Raw genomic sequence first — 14,180 nt, forward strand, 5'->3', positions numbered from 1 at the left:
TGCTCCAGCCCACCCCTGGCTGCCTCTCCCCACCTTCCTGTCCCTTAGGAAATGTCAGGGGTGCCAGCCAGGACAGTCATCTTATCTGTTGCAGTCAAACCTAGCCAGCTGAGCAGGGTACAGGACCAGGGGATGCTGCAGGCACTGTAGGCAGGCAGAGCCCTACAAGACTAGGTTCCCAACTGTCATCCATCCATTGCCCACTGCCTGATTGGTACTGTGAGTCCCCAGTGGTTCTCAGCCTGTGGGTCATAACCCCTTTGGGGAGGATTGAATGACCCTTTCACAGGGATCACCTGAGACCACCAGAAAACACAGATATTAACATTACAATTAGTAACAGTAGCAAAATTACAATTGTGAAGTAGCAATGAAATAATTGTATGGTTGGGGGTCACCACCACATGAGGAACTGTATTAAGGGCTGCAGCATCAGGAAGGGTGAGGACCACTGGGCTACAGCCTTCCCTCTCTACAGGGTTCTTCCTTTGGATAGAGAGATGGGTTCTGAGAGGAAAGAGCGGGGGTGGGGGGGTGAGGGGGTGGGGAAGGGGGCGGGAGGCACCTGAGACAGGCTGCCATCTGCTGGAAGAAACCCATACACCTCGGGGAGCAAGTATGCTCAGACCTGATAGGGAAGGGGAGCTACTTGAGGAACCTCTGGCTTGGGTTGTCCTGTGGTGGCAAGAAGAGGTGGAATTCTGGGAGGGGGCTCGTGGCACTGTGCAGGCTGGGGTAGCTGTGGTTTCTGGCTAGCCAGGTTTGCTCACTAACATGGCGATCTTTCCCCTGATGCTGGACAGGGTGGCTATTCTATCATTTGCTCTCCTCATAGCTCTGGCGGATAAAAACAGCCAGGTCTGAGGCTCTGCCCCTCCTCCAGAGACCCCCGCCCTCGCCCCTCCTCTAACAGGGCTCCACCCACCAGGGTTCCAGCTCCATAAATGAGCACAGCCTATGGGTGCTGTAGGCTGTCTCAACCATCTCAGGCACATGCGCCAGGCAGTGTGTATGCACGGTCTGGTGCTGACCCGTGCCCTGGGTAGGAACAATGCGGCCTTTGCTGTCTTCATGCACTGACATGCTAGGCCACCACCTACTTTGCTGCCTTCAATCACATGGTCGTGTTTATAGTCAGGCTCCTGGCACTCCACAGGTTGACGTTCTCAAAAGGCGAAAACTCTGCCTCCACCCGGCCTTTTGTTTTGTTTTTTGTTTTTTTGTGACAGGGTTTCTCTGTGTAGCCTTGGCCATCCTGGACTCACTTTGTAGACCAGGCTGGCCTCGAACTCACAGCAATCCACCTGCCTCTGCCTCCCGAGTGCTGGGATTAAAGGTGTGCACCACTACCGCCCAGCTCCAGCTTTTTGACTGTCTCAAAATCCTTTGACATTTATAGCCAGTGTGGATACGGCTTGCTCATACTTTCTATTCTCCTTGGCCTGGCTGGCGGAAGTGTACTCTTCATTCTGGGTCTCTGGGTCCAGCCTTTCTGTGGGGTAAGTCCTAAGCAGGAAAACCTTGACAAGTAGTGTGGCCTGCCATCCACTCTCAGCTCAACGTGTTACTACTCCCAAGACTCTTAAGTAGGACAGCTGCCACTGTTCCTGTCTGTGCAGCCCCCTAGAGGCAGAATTAGGGTGCAACATCTCTGATACAGTATGCTAAACAAAGAGTATTTGAAATGGAGACTTCCCCACATTTCTGTTCAGAGAAAAATCTATTGCCCTTCATATTAAGCCAGTTATCTGTAGGTAGTTATTAAAAGCTTATTTCCAGTGAGAACCAAATGTTTTGAACCCAGGAAGCTGTTTTAAGAGTTCTCTAGCTCAGGCTGGGTGTGGTGATGCACACCTGTAATCTATGCACTCTAACTCGGGGAGGCAGAGAGGCGTATCTCTGTGAGTTCGAGGCCAGCCTGGTCTACAAAGAGAATTCCAGGACAGCCAGAGCTATACAGAGAAACTCTGTCTCGGAAAAAAAAAAAAAGTTCTCTAACTCCCAAGCTGACAGCCATCTACAGCTGGTGCTGAAGTCTACAAGGTCATGTCTTGTCTGGTCATCTCGGATGGGGCCCTTGGCTAGCCCTGTCTTAACTTTGCTGAGCTGGATGGGAAGGAGGCCAGAGCTTTGTTCCTATCCGGTACTTCTCGGATCCTCTACCATGCCCTTAGGTGTCTGTGCACTCAGCCATCTGACTCTCTGTGTGGGAGGGTAGGCAGGGGAAAGATAGAGTTAGGAGGGCCTTGTCTTGAGATATGATGCTGTCCTCAGAGGCTTTGAGACTCCTGTATGGAGGTAGGAAATCTCTCAGCTAGAGGACTGTCCTTCCTGTTGTCTGTTGCCTTCAGTCAGGCCTTATTTTGTTACTGTAGCTACATGCACCACCACCCCACTGCACCCCTACACCACTGCCATGCACACACACACACACAGTGGGGAGCATCCCAAGTGTAGATCAGCCCGCTGATCCCCTACTTGTTCACTCAGCACAGGTCCAGCAGAGCGTAGGTCCTCCCGGAGACTAGGCCCAACGCAGAGCCAGCTCCCTCTGTGACAGCATCTGCTTCTCATCTAGGCGCCGTAAGCTGATGAGGTACAGATGTGATCCCTTTCCACAGAGGAACTCAGACAACAGGAAGTTCTCAAGACTTGCACAGGGCAGGAGGGTGTTTGCTTCTTGGAATGCATGCCAGACACACAAAGCCCAGCACTCCACACTGGAGTTGGAACTTTCTCATTCTTGGAGAGTGAAGTTGTCTGGGAGTTGCATGCACAGAATGCCAGGAATCTCGTGGGAGTTGAGGTGATCCTGGGCCAGAGGCAGCCACGGGAGTACAGTGTGCATTTGTGGAGAAGGCTGGAGGCCATTTCTTAGGCCCAGGCTCTTAGAGCAGCGGAGATCTGGCCCTGCCCATGTTTGGTGCTGGTCTTAAAGAGGCCCTCCTCCCAAATTCTCCCTGCCTGGCTGGGGGCTGTGGCTCCAGCACAAGCTCTTCAGATCCCCTGCTTGATTCACTCTCAGGCAGAGGCCTATGTGGAAATAGCAGGCATTTCAGTGATGTGAGAAGTACTTTGTCACATACAGGCCCAATAGCACCAAGACCAGTCTCCAGCCTTGGTCTCCCATTCAGCAAAAAGAGCCAGACACTAGCCTTGAGCATGTCCCACCCACCCAATCCCCAACCCCCGTGGGCAAAGAAAACCCAGGGCACACTGTAGCCAGCTTTGTCTATAGGCCAGTGGCTACACTCATGTAGATTAATTTTCTAATACTGGCTAGGGCTTCAGCATTGCAGAAGGAGAAGGGCTATCCAGGAAAGTAGAGGCAGCCAAAGGCCACGTCGTCCCCCCTCCACCTGCCCCTACACCAGGCCTTAGGAGGCACTGAGGGTAAACTACTGTTCTGGGTTCATTTTCTTGAGTCAGGGTCTCACCATGTAACCCTGACTATCCTGAAACTTACTGTGTAGACCAGGCTGGCCTTGAACTCACAGAACTTCACCTCCCTCTGCCTCCTGAGTGCTAAGAGTAAAGGTGTCTATCACTATGTCTGGCTTTGTAAACATTTCTTTCTGTTTTGAGTTTTGTTTTGTTTTATTCTCTGTGTAGCCATGGCTGTCCTGGAACTCGATCTGGAGACCAGGCTGGCCTCCAACTCACAGAGATCCTCCTGCCTCTGCTGTTGAATGCTGGGATTGAAGGCATGTGCTACCAGCACCAGCTCAGGATGTTTGGTTTTTTTGTTTTGGTTTGGTTTGGTTTTTTGAGACAGGGTCTCTCTGTGTAGCCTTGGCTGTCCTTGACTCACTTTGTAGACCAGGTTGGCCTCAAACTCACAGAGATCCGCCTGCCTCTGCCTCTGCCTCTGCCTCCCGATTGCTGGGGTCACAGGCATGCACCACCATACTTGGCCCAGGATGATTTTTTTTAAGGGTCTCATATATTCCTACCATCTTGCTGTAGACGCAGCTGCCCGTGCCTCATACACTCAGGAATGCACTGGCAGACAGGGGTAGTTCCAGAAGGCCCTCTGTCCCCTTTGCCATCCTCAGAGGCCTTCAAGATCAGGGATACTATGTAAGATGTGCCAGGGGTACCTCTCTCTCCTTCCTTTTGAGTAATGGGCATGTGGCGCCTAGTCTTCAATCTTACTGTGAAGGCTGCATACAATACCACACAGGGCCCCCTGCTTGCCAGCTATGTGCACTGTCGGATGCCAAGAAGGGGCTGGTGGTTGCTAAAAGCTCTGGGTTGGAAGCTGACATGGCCTCCTATCCTCTGTCTACAGTGAGACTGTTTGGGAGAACATGGCACGCATGTGTGTGAAGACTCAGAGGTTGGATGTCGCCAAGGTGTGCCTAGGGAACATGGGCCATGCCCGTGGAGCCCGGGCACTGCGGGAAGCTGAGCAGGAGCCAGAACTTGAAGCTAGAGTGGCCATGCTAGCCATACAGCTGGGCATGCTGGTGAGTAACCCCAGTCTCAGACAGCAGAGAAGAAGGCGGCCACGCCTGCTACATTGTCAAGTTGAGCCTGCAGTAAAAAGAGCAGAAATCGCTAAGCCTAGACCCTCCTCAGCTAGAGTCTAGTAACAGGGCCAAGGAGATGAGGGCGGGGCAATGAGATGGGGGCGGGGCAAGCGGGCAGGACAAGGAGGCGGGCAGGTGGACTGGCAGAGTGTAGCTGCTGGTCTCTCAGGGGATATGGAGAGATAGGGTGTTCTATCATCTGTCACTACCAACAGAAGTCCCCTCAAAATAGCCAAAACCTTCAGGTTGGTTTCCTAAGGCATCTGGTCTCTGCTGGGCAACCTCCTCCTTCCTTCAGTCTCAGCTTACTTGCTTTCCCAGAGGAAAGATGCTGACACAGCCCCCAAAGTCAGAGGCTGCAGCCTTAACTTGGTGTGCATGTGGGCACAAGGGACAGACCTCTGGCAGAGAGTTGTGAGGCAGGCATTCCACTCACACACGTGCTGGATAGCAGGAGCACCTCAGAGGACTTCCTTATTCATAGGGGAGCACAGGAGTTCTGCAGGACCTCACCAGAGGCCAGCTGGGCTGTAGCAAGGTTTGGACATTCCTTTGACAATGTACAGGCCTCTAATAAGTGACTGTAATGTCCCTTGGACACGTGTTGCCTTTCTTGCCTGTGCATGGCATCCATGTGTATCTCAAGTGTGTGTTCTCAAAGCATGCTGTGTGTCTTTGTCATGAGCCTGTGGGGGCAGCTCTGAACTATCCTGTGAAATGGACTTCACAGCACAGTGACCCTGTCGGCTCCTTGTGACCATCACCCTTTCTCCCAGGATGGTCTTTCTAAAGCGTCAGCTCTGGGTCTGATGCACCATCTCTCTTTACCCCCAGGAGGAAGGTGAACAACTGTACAAGAAATGCAAGCGCTATGACCTCCTCAACAAGTTCTATCAGGCCTCAGACCAGTGGCAGAAAGCTGTGGAGGTGGCAGAGCTCTATGACCGTGTCCACCTGCGTACCACCTACTACAACTATGCCAAGCACCTGGAGGCCAGCGCTGACTGTGGCCTGGCCCTCAGCTAGTGAGTGGGACTGGGCGGGGATGGGACCTGGCTGTTGCTGCCTTAGTTAGGTGGCCTTGGCAGTTCTAAAAGGAAGATCTGCCTCCGGACGGCGCATGTGATCCTCCACGGGAGCTACCCCTGGATTCTGTGGTGGTGGGATGGGATGTTTGATCCTCTGTGTGTCAGTCAGTGTGGTACATACCAGGCTTGGGGCCCCCTGAGGAAAAATGTGCCACAGGGAAGCCCATTCCAAAGTCGGGGTGAGCTGTGCTCAGGGTCATGTCCATGACCTGGAATTTGCATGCTGAGCTCTGAGGTGTGGCTAACACTCTGGTCCACATAGCACAAAACATCCAACAGTGTACAGACCACAGGCCAGGTGTAGTGCTCTCAGGCTGCTGCCCCGCACTCTGTGCTGCAGCCCCTGATCATGAAGCAAAATGGAACAGCTCCTTCTTCCACAGCTATGAGAAGTCAGACACCCACCGATTTGAGGTACCCAGGATGCTCTCAGAAGACCTGCATACACTGGAGCTCTACATCAACAGGATGAAGGACAAGTAAGTATCCCCAATGGGACAACACATCCCAGTTGTGCGGGTCCGCCATGAGGTCTGGTGGGGTGGTGTTCCATGTCAGAGTGGGGAATATCCACCTGCTCCAAGTACTGGTCCTGGAACAGAGGCTCCAGACCTGTTCCTTCCGGTTCCATGCATTGCCTTATGGGCTGTGGTGGTTCAGGGTGTCCATTCCAGTGGGAGTGAGACCCTGAGCTCCCTGGGTTATCACGCAGGACTCTGTGGAGGTGGTGGGCCCAGTACCTTGAGAGCCAGGCAGAGATGGGCACTGCATTGCGGTACTATGAGCTGGCACAGGACTACTTCTCCCTGGTCCGCATTCATTGCTTCCAGGGCAACATTCAGAAGGTGAGAGCAAGTGGGGAGATAGAGGCCCCCAGTTGGACCCTGTGTGGGGGTGGGGGTGGGGTGGGGGTGTATACAGATTTTAAAAAGAAAAGTTAGGGGATGGAGAGGTGACTCAGGAGTTAACAGTGCTTGCCACTTCTTTCAGAGGACCAGAGATGAGTTCCCAGCACCCATCGAGGCAACTCATAACCACCTGTTAACTATAGCTCCAGGGGATATGGTGCCCCTTCTGGCCTTCTCAGGCACTGCATTCTTATGCTCAAACACATACACATAAAAATAAAATATTTTGAAACTACATTAGTGCATCCTGTGGGAGTGGGCCAGTTTGGGTGGTGGGAGGCTGCTGGGTAGAGAGAAGACCTGGATGCTCTGGTCCTTCTAGGCTGCTGAAATAGCCAACGAGACTGGAAACTGGGCTGCATCCTACCATCTTGCCCGGCAGTACGAGAGCCAGGATGAGGTAAAGCAGGCAGTGCACTTCTACACGCGGGCACAGGCTTTCAACAACGCCATCCGCCTGTGCAAGGTACGTGCTTCCACCTGGGCACTAGGCAGACAATGCTCTTGTGCCACACACTGCAGGGACTGGTCCTGGGAATCTGACTGGGGCAACAACAAAGTGACGAAATGACAGACATGCATACAGAGAAGCTGGGACTGGGTGAGCTGTGCTCACTCCTAGGGGGAGCACCAACTAGCAACCCGGAAACTTGTGTGTTTATTATGTACAGCGCGAGGAGGAGGAGGAGGGGATAAATGGACTTGGTACGAGGCCTCTGTGAGGAGCAGCCTCAAGCTGTACACATCTTGGGGCAGGAAACTGCAGCCAACGCTTCCTTTTTCGTGGGAAGGGGGTTGTTTTCGAGACAGGGTTTCTCTGTGTAGTCTCGGCTGTCCTGGAATTCACTTTGTAAACCAGGCTGGCCCAGGATTCAACAGACATCCCCCTGCCTCTGCCTCCTTCTCTCCCCACCCTGCTGCTGCCTTCAAAGCTCTATTCAGAGCAAGCACTTCCTTCATAGCAAAGGTTGAGAGGCCTGCATTGTGAACTCGCATCACTTCTTGCTCTCTGTGCCCTCCCCCTCCCCTGCTTCCTCTGACACTGTCCCTTGTGTCTAAATAGTTAGCTGCCTCATCAGAAGAGCTGGACATTTTATGACTGTCGCCTCAGGTCTTGCTTCTGGAGTTTTCCCTACCTGCAGGCATTTCTTGCAGCACTCTGTAAAACAGAACAAAAAAGCATCTGCAAGCCCTGGCACAGACTGCTCCTTAAAACCTGAACTAGAGGCTGGGCATGGAAGTTCACGCCTTTAATCCCAGCACTAGGGAGGCAGAGGCAGGTGGATAGCTGTGAGTTCAAGGCCAGCCTGATCTACAAAGTGAGTCTAGGACAGCGAAGGCTACACAAAGAGACCCTATCTCAAAACAAAACAAAGATCCTAAATTCAATTCCCAGCAACCACATGGTGGCTCACAACTATCTGGTTATGATCTGGTGCCCTCTTCTGGCCTGCTAGCTCACATGCAGGCAGAATACTGTATAAATAATAAATAAATAAAAATCTTGAGGAAAAAAAAAACTGAACTAGTCCAGATCCTTTGGTGATACCAGACTGAAGGAAGCATATTCACACCCCACCCAGCCACATTCACAAATGTAAGCGTGTTTGAGTATGCCAGACAGAACCGCCTGCAGAGCCGCACCTTGCTCCCTGCAGGAGAACGGCTTAGATGACCAACTCATGAACCTGGCCCTGTTGAGCTCCCCGGAGGACATGATCGAGGCAGCCCGGTATTATGAGGAGAAGGGCGAGCAGATGGACAGGGCTGTCATGCTGTATCACAAGGTAAGCGGTTGGCCTCAACTAGGCACCTGCAGAGACTAGGGGCACCTGCCTGGGCGAGTCTCGGGACCTCAAGCAGCAGCTCAGTTTCCACCACTGCCCACAGGCTGGACACTTTTCCAAGGCCCTGGAGTTGGCCTTCACCACCCAGCAGTTTGCAGCCCTGCAGCTCATAGCGGAGGACCTGGATGAGAAGTCAGACCCCGCTCTGCTGGCCCGCTGCTCAGACTTCTGCATTGAGCATGGGCAGTTTGAGAAAGCTGTGGAGCTCCTGCTGGCTGCCAAGAAGGTACGCGGATGGTGGGAGCTCTGGGTGGGAAGCACTTCTGCTATCTCTGGTTATAAAGTCTCAAGAAAGATATGGCTACAACTTGGGCTGGAAGGAAGGGGGATCCTAGAAGTTGGGGTCTTGCTTCCTCTGAAGGGGTGGCAGATGTGAAGGGAGATCCAGCCCCTCTCGGCCGCTCAGTCACAGCCCTGCTTTGTCTCTCTGGCCCTCTTACAGTATCATGAGGCTCTGCAGCTGTGCCTAGAACAGAATATGACCATCACCGAGGAGATGGCAGAGAAGATGACTGTGTCCAAGGACTCCAAGGACCTGTCTGAGGAGTCACGGCGGGAGCTGCTAGAGCAGATCGCCAACTGCTGCATGCGCCAGGGCAACTATCACCTGGCCACCAAGAAGTACACACAGGCTGGGAACAAGCTGAAGGTGAGTCTGCCTGGGCCATGTGTGGGGCATTTGGGCACATATCCTGCTGCTGTATGCGTCTCTGCGCAGCCTTCCTAGCTAGGATGCTGGGGGAAGGAGAAATGTGACCCATAAAAGCTCTTGAAATGGTGCTTCTTAGTGGAACTAGACTCACAGCATTGGATCCCACCAGCAGACTGGACCTGCGTTGTACTGGAGTTTTTCAAAACCTAGCCTGCTCAGCTGAGCCCTGGACCTTTCTCTGCCTAGGCCATGAGAGCATTGCTGAAGTCTGGAGACACAGAGAAAATTGTCTTCTTTGCGGGAGTCTCAAGACAGAAGGAAATCTACATCATGGCTGCCAATTACCTGCAGTCCTTGGACTGGCGGAAGGAGCCTGAGATCATGAAGAATATCATCAGCTTCTACACCAAAGGGCGGGCCTTGGACCTTCTGGCTGGCTTCTATGATGCCTGTGCCCAGGTACGGACCTTCTCTAGGCTTCCAGCAGGATGTTAGGGGGCCCGGCAGAGCCCCTTAGGTCCTCATGGGTCTCTTTGGTACAGGTGGAGATTGATGAATACCAGAATTATGACAAGGCCCACGGGGCACTGACTGAGGCCTATAAGTGCCTGTCCAAAGCCAAAGCCAAGAGCCCCCTGGACCAGGAGACCAAGCTAGCCCAGCTGCAGAGCAAGATGACACTAGTGAAGAGGTTCATCCAGGCCCGAAGGTATGTCCCCTAGAGGAACAGGTCAGAGGGTAAAGGCACGCTGGCCTGGGGGAGCTTTCTCATGTTTTCCAGGCCCTTTATTTGTACCCCAATATTCTCCACTTCCCTTCGGAGAGTTCAGGCTGACTTTAAGAGGCCAGACCAAGCTTGTGTTTCCAACAAATATCCCTCAGGTAATTCGTAAACAGCTAGATAGGACTCACTGTACCCTGTTATATCTGAGCATCTCTCTGGCACTCCGTCAGAATCTCAACACCATCTCAAGATTATTCCTCAGAAACTAAGAAAGAGATTGAGCCTAGATGAGTGAGCTCAAATCAATAGATACATCTGGGGGGAGCCTCAGGCTGGACCAGGGGCTGTCTTAGTTATTTTTCTATTGCTGTGAAGAGACACCATGACCAAGACAAGTTATAAAAGAAAGAATTGGGGTCTGGAGAGATGGCTCGGAAGTTAAGAGCACTGGCTGCTCTTCCAGAGGTCCTGAGTTCAATTCCCAGCAACCACATGGTGGCTCACAACCATCTATAATGAGATCCTGGTGCCCTGTTCTGGTGTGTAGGCATACATACAGGCAGAGCATTGTATACATAGTAAATAAATAAATCTTTAAATAAAAAAAAAAAAGAATTTAATTGGGGACTTGCTTACAGTTTCAGACTTAGCCCATGACCATCATGGCAGGGAACATGGCAGCAGGTGGAGAGGCACGGTGCTGGAGCAGCAGCTGAGAGCTTACATCTTATCCAGAAGTTGTAGGCAAAGACAGGCAGACTGGGCCTGGCGTGGGCTTCCAACACCTCGAGACTCACCCACAGCGACACACATCCTCCAACCAGGAGATAGCTCTCAATCCCTCCCAAAACAGTCCCACCAGTGAGAAACAAAACATTTAAGTATATGCACCTACAGGGGCCGAGCAGGGGTTTCCCTCCTGACTGCCACTCACTGGGCAACAGACTAGTACAGGGATTCTGGGATCCTGTCCTCAGCTCTCTCAGCGTATGGAGGAGGCCTGGGTGGTAGCACATTGTCTCCTTTTTCAGTTGCTGGCCAAGAATATACATTTTTATGTGGCACTCTTATTCTTTTTAGATAATTCAGTTTTTCAGAGAGCCCCTGTGTGGTCACTGTGACATGAGTAAACATCTTTGAGCTCAGCTTCTGTCCAAACACAGATGTGCTCTTCTTACATGAGAAATCTGTCAGTTTCAAAGGCATTTAAAACATGTACACAGTAGGTTCTTCTTGGAAAGGTACCACACATCTGATGTTCGGCCCAGCCTGAGATGCAGGAGGTAGGGAGGAACACTAGCAAGAAGTGGTCCTCAGCCACAAGGCAGAGCAAGTAAGCACAGGAGAGAGCATGTGAGGGACACGGTGAGCGGCCCTGTAAGTCAGGGGCTGGAGAGAGGGCCAGGTGCCTACCTAGGCACAGCTGGGTCTGCATGGCCAGACACACATCACCCCCGGGGAGGGGGAGGGCTAGGCGCTCTAGAAGTAAGAGCCAGGCACTTTCACAGCTACAGGTCACTTATCCTGCACTAGGCTTGATAGGCCTCTGCCCAGCACACACCAGGCACCGTTCTACTGTTGTACATAGATCTCTGTCCAGTCACATGCTTTGCGCAAGATGGCACCTTTCTCCATGTGCCTCCTCCCACTTCCCCTTCTAGACAGATCTCAGTGTCAGAGCACAGGGAGGCAGCACTGAAGGTGATGAGTGTATGTTAAGTGAATGGATTTAACGACCAAAGTAAGGCATTACCATAATTCACGCACTTCCCCTCACACACACAACAAGGTCATCTAGCCATTCCATAAAGCTGTGCCTGCAGGACAGGTACCTACCAGCTTCTGGCATGCAGAGTGTGGTGGGTCAGCCTCGAACCTTGTCTGCCACCTTGTTAGGACATACACAGAGGATCCCAAAGAGTCCATCAGGCAGTGTGAGCTGCTCCTCGAAGAGCCAGACCTGGACAGCACCATCCGCATCGGGGATGTCTATGGCTTCCTGGTGGAACACCATGTTCAGATGGAGGAATACCAGATGGTAAGGCGACCCTGCTTACCCCAGGGCCTGGTGCTCCAAAGCACAGACCTGGGCGGTGGCAGAGACGTTTACTATTTCCTTTGAGGTGACAAGCTAACTGTTCTAGTTTGCTTCTATTGCTATGATAAACACTGTGACCATAAGCAGCTTTAGACAGAGCGGGTTTACAATTCTTTGGCTATAGTCCATCACTGAGGGGAAGTGAGGGCAGGGGCCTGGGTAGGCATATGTTTATTGGCTGGTTCCCCATAGCTTGCTTTCTTAGACCACCCAGGACCACCTCCCCTGAGTGACACTACCACCCAGTGGGCTGGGCCCTCCAATATCAATCATTATTAATCAAGAAAATTCAGGACCAGAGAGATAATTGGGTGGTTTAGAGTACTAGTTGTCTTGCAGTGGACGCCTTTCAATTCCCACGACCCACATGGTAGCTCATCAGCATCCGTGCATAGCTCCACTTCCAGGGAATCCAGCATCTTCGTCTGCCTTCCCCATGTACTGTGCACGCAGGTGATACACATACATCTATGCAGGCAAAACATTCACATAAGTCTTTGAAAAGAAATTGTTGGTTGGGTTGGGTTTTTTGAGTGTTTTGTTTGAGACAGGGTTTCTCTGTGTAGCCCTGGCTGTCCTGGACTCACTTTGTAGGCCAGGCTAGTCTTGAACTCATAGAGAGCCACCTACATCTACCTCCCCAGTGTTGGGTACTACACCGGGCTTTGAAAAGACATTTAAAAAGAAAATGCCCCCCCACAGACTTGCCCACCAGACCCATATCTTTTTGACCAGGTTTTGTTGTTGGTAAGATAAGGCCTCAGGTAGCCCAGGCTGACCTTGACCTACATAAGTGGTCCTGTTTCTCAGGTAGCCCAGGCTGGCCTTGACCTATGTAAGTGGTTCTGTTTCTACCTTTCTGTACCTAGTGCTGAAAGGGTAAGTATGTCAGCACCGCAAACTGACCCCAGTGCTTCCTTCATTCTGGGCACCCTGCTCTACCAACTGAGAGGAGGGTGCCCAGCCAGCTTTCACTTTACTAAGAAGGACAATGCCCTATGTAGAAATGGCTATCCCTTTGCCAGCATCTGAGTGGCTGTAGTGTGCCAGATGACTCATCTCTCTCACTATGGCTGTGACATTTTCCTAGTGGCCAATGCTGAACACCTCATATACTTGTCATCTACTTACCTTTTGTAAAGAGCAGACGTTTCTATTATCCTATTTGGTTTTTGTCTGAAATGGATTTACTTTTCCATCTTCTAAATATATCTTTCCTTCCAGAATTCCAGCTGCTTGCATCTCTTGTCCCTTGACTCAAGGGTTGTAGCCAAAAATCTGCTTCCTTTTTAGCTGCTGTTGTTGCTGCTCAGTTTTTCTTTCTCTTAAGGCTACTCTGATGTTGAACCCCTCAAACTTCTCACCTCAAATCTGGCCATCTTATCCTTGAGTCTCACTTGGTATCTTCCAGTCTGGCCCAGCTGAATCAAGATACACAATCCCTTGCACCCAAGGTCACTCAGCCCCCCTGCCCCCCAGCCCCAGGGTTTACCTTTCTTTCCAATGTTTCTTCCCTTAATTCTGCGGCTGGTGGGACTGCAGCTCTCTTCAGCTTCTGCAGTCCCTGGCTTTGTCCTAAGCTTGTCCTTTGAACTTGTGTCCCATGTGCCCACTAGCAGATACACAGCTTCTAGGTACCCAGGGCATTCCCCATCCCTCTGGGCTTGTGTTCACTGGGCTCCTGGCCTTGGGGTTTATGGTCTGATGTTGTACTCAGCCAAACAGCACAATGTGGCCTTGTCTCTTTTTTTACGGCCCTTACAGATAGCCATCTTCCTGCTGTGTCTGTCCAATGAAAGCATTCTAAGTTTTGTCATAGTTAAGAATGCTAGTATCTAGCCAGTTATGGTGGCACAGGTCTGTAATCCTGGCACTCAGGAGGCAGAGGCAGGAAGATTACTACAAGTTCCAGGCCAGCCTAGTGTACTTAGAGAGTTCCGGGGCCACAGAGTTAAATAACACTATGGGGTGGGGGAGGAAGCAGCTAGAAATAATATCAAATCACTACTCTTTAAATTTTTTAGCTGGAGAGATGGCTCAGTGGTTAAGAGCACTTGACTGTTCTTCCAGAGGTCCTGAGTTCAATTCCCAGCAACCACATGGTGGCTCACAACCATCTATAATGAGATCTGGTGCCCTCTTCTGGTGTACATGAAGAAGACAGAGCACTCATACATAAAATACATGAACAAATAAATCTTTCTTTAGCCCAGCGAGGTGGTACATGCCTTTAATCCCAGCACTCAAGAGGCAGAGGCAAGTGGATCTCTGAGTTTGAGGCCAGCCTGGTCTACAAAGTGAGTCCAGGACACACAGAGAAACCCTGTCTCA

The 14,180-nt window shown here is 51.6% G+C and overlaps 1 protein-coding gene across 1 annotated transcript in view; it reads left to right on the plus strand.

Annotated features, from left to right (window-relative positions):
• Ift140 (intraflagellar transport 140) overlaps positions 1-14,180 on the plus strand; it is a 98,920-nt gene that overhangs the window by 82,274 nt on the left and 2,466 nt on the right. Inside the window, exons 19-29 of the mRNA XM_051168236.1 lie at positions 4,292-4,469; positions 5,367-5,557; positions 6,004-6,099; positions 6,333-6,465; positions 6,851-6,994; positions 8,187-8,315; positions 8,419-8,601; positions 8,818-9,024; positions 9,274-9,486; positions 9,570-9,736; positions 11,648-11,789. Coding sequence (XP_051024193.1) covers positions 4,292-4,469; positions 5,367-5,557; positions 6,004-6,099; positions 6,333-6,465; positions 6,851-6,994; positions 8,187-8,315; positions 8,419-8,601; positions 8,818-9,024; positions 9,274-9,486; positions 9,570-9,736; positions 11,648-11,789 — 1,783 coding nt within the window. The remainder of the gene's footprint in view (positions 1-4,291; positions 4,470-5,366; positions 5,558-6,003; positions 6,100-6,332; positions 6,466-6,850; positions 6,995-8,186; positions 8,316-8,418; positions 8,602-8,817; positions 9,025-9,273; positions 9,487-9,569; positions 9,737-11,647; positions 11,790-14,180) is intronic.

The sequence above is a fragment of the Acomys russatus genome, chromosome 25 (genome assembly GCF_903995435.1).
Source record: "Acomys russatus chromosome 25, mAcoRus1.1, whole genome shotgun sequence".
NCBI classification, from domain to species: domain Eukaryota; kingdom Metazoa; phylum Chordata; class Mammalia; order Rodentia; family Muridae; genus Acomys; species Acomys russatus.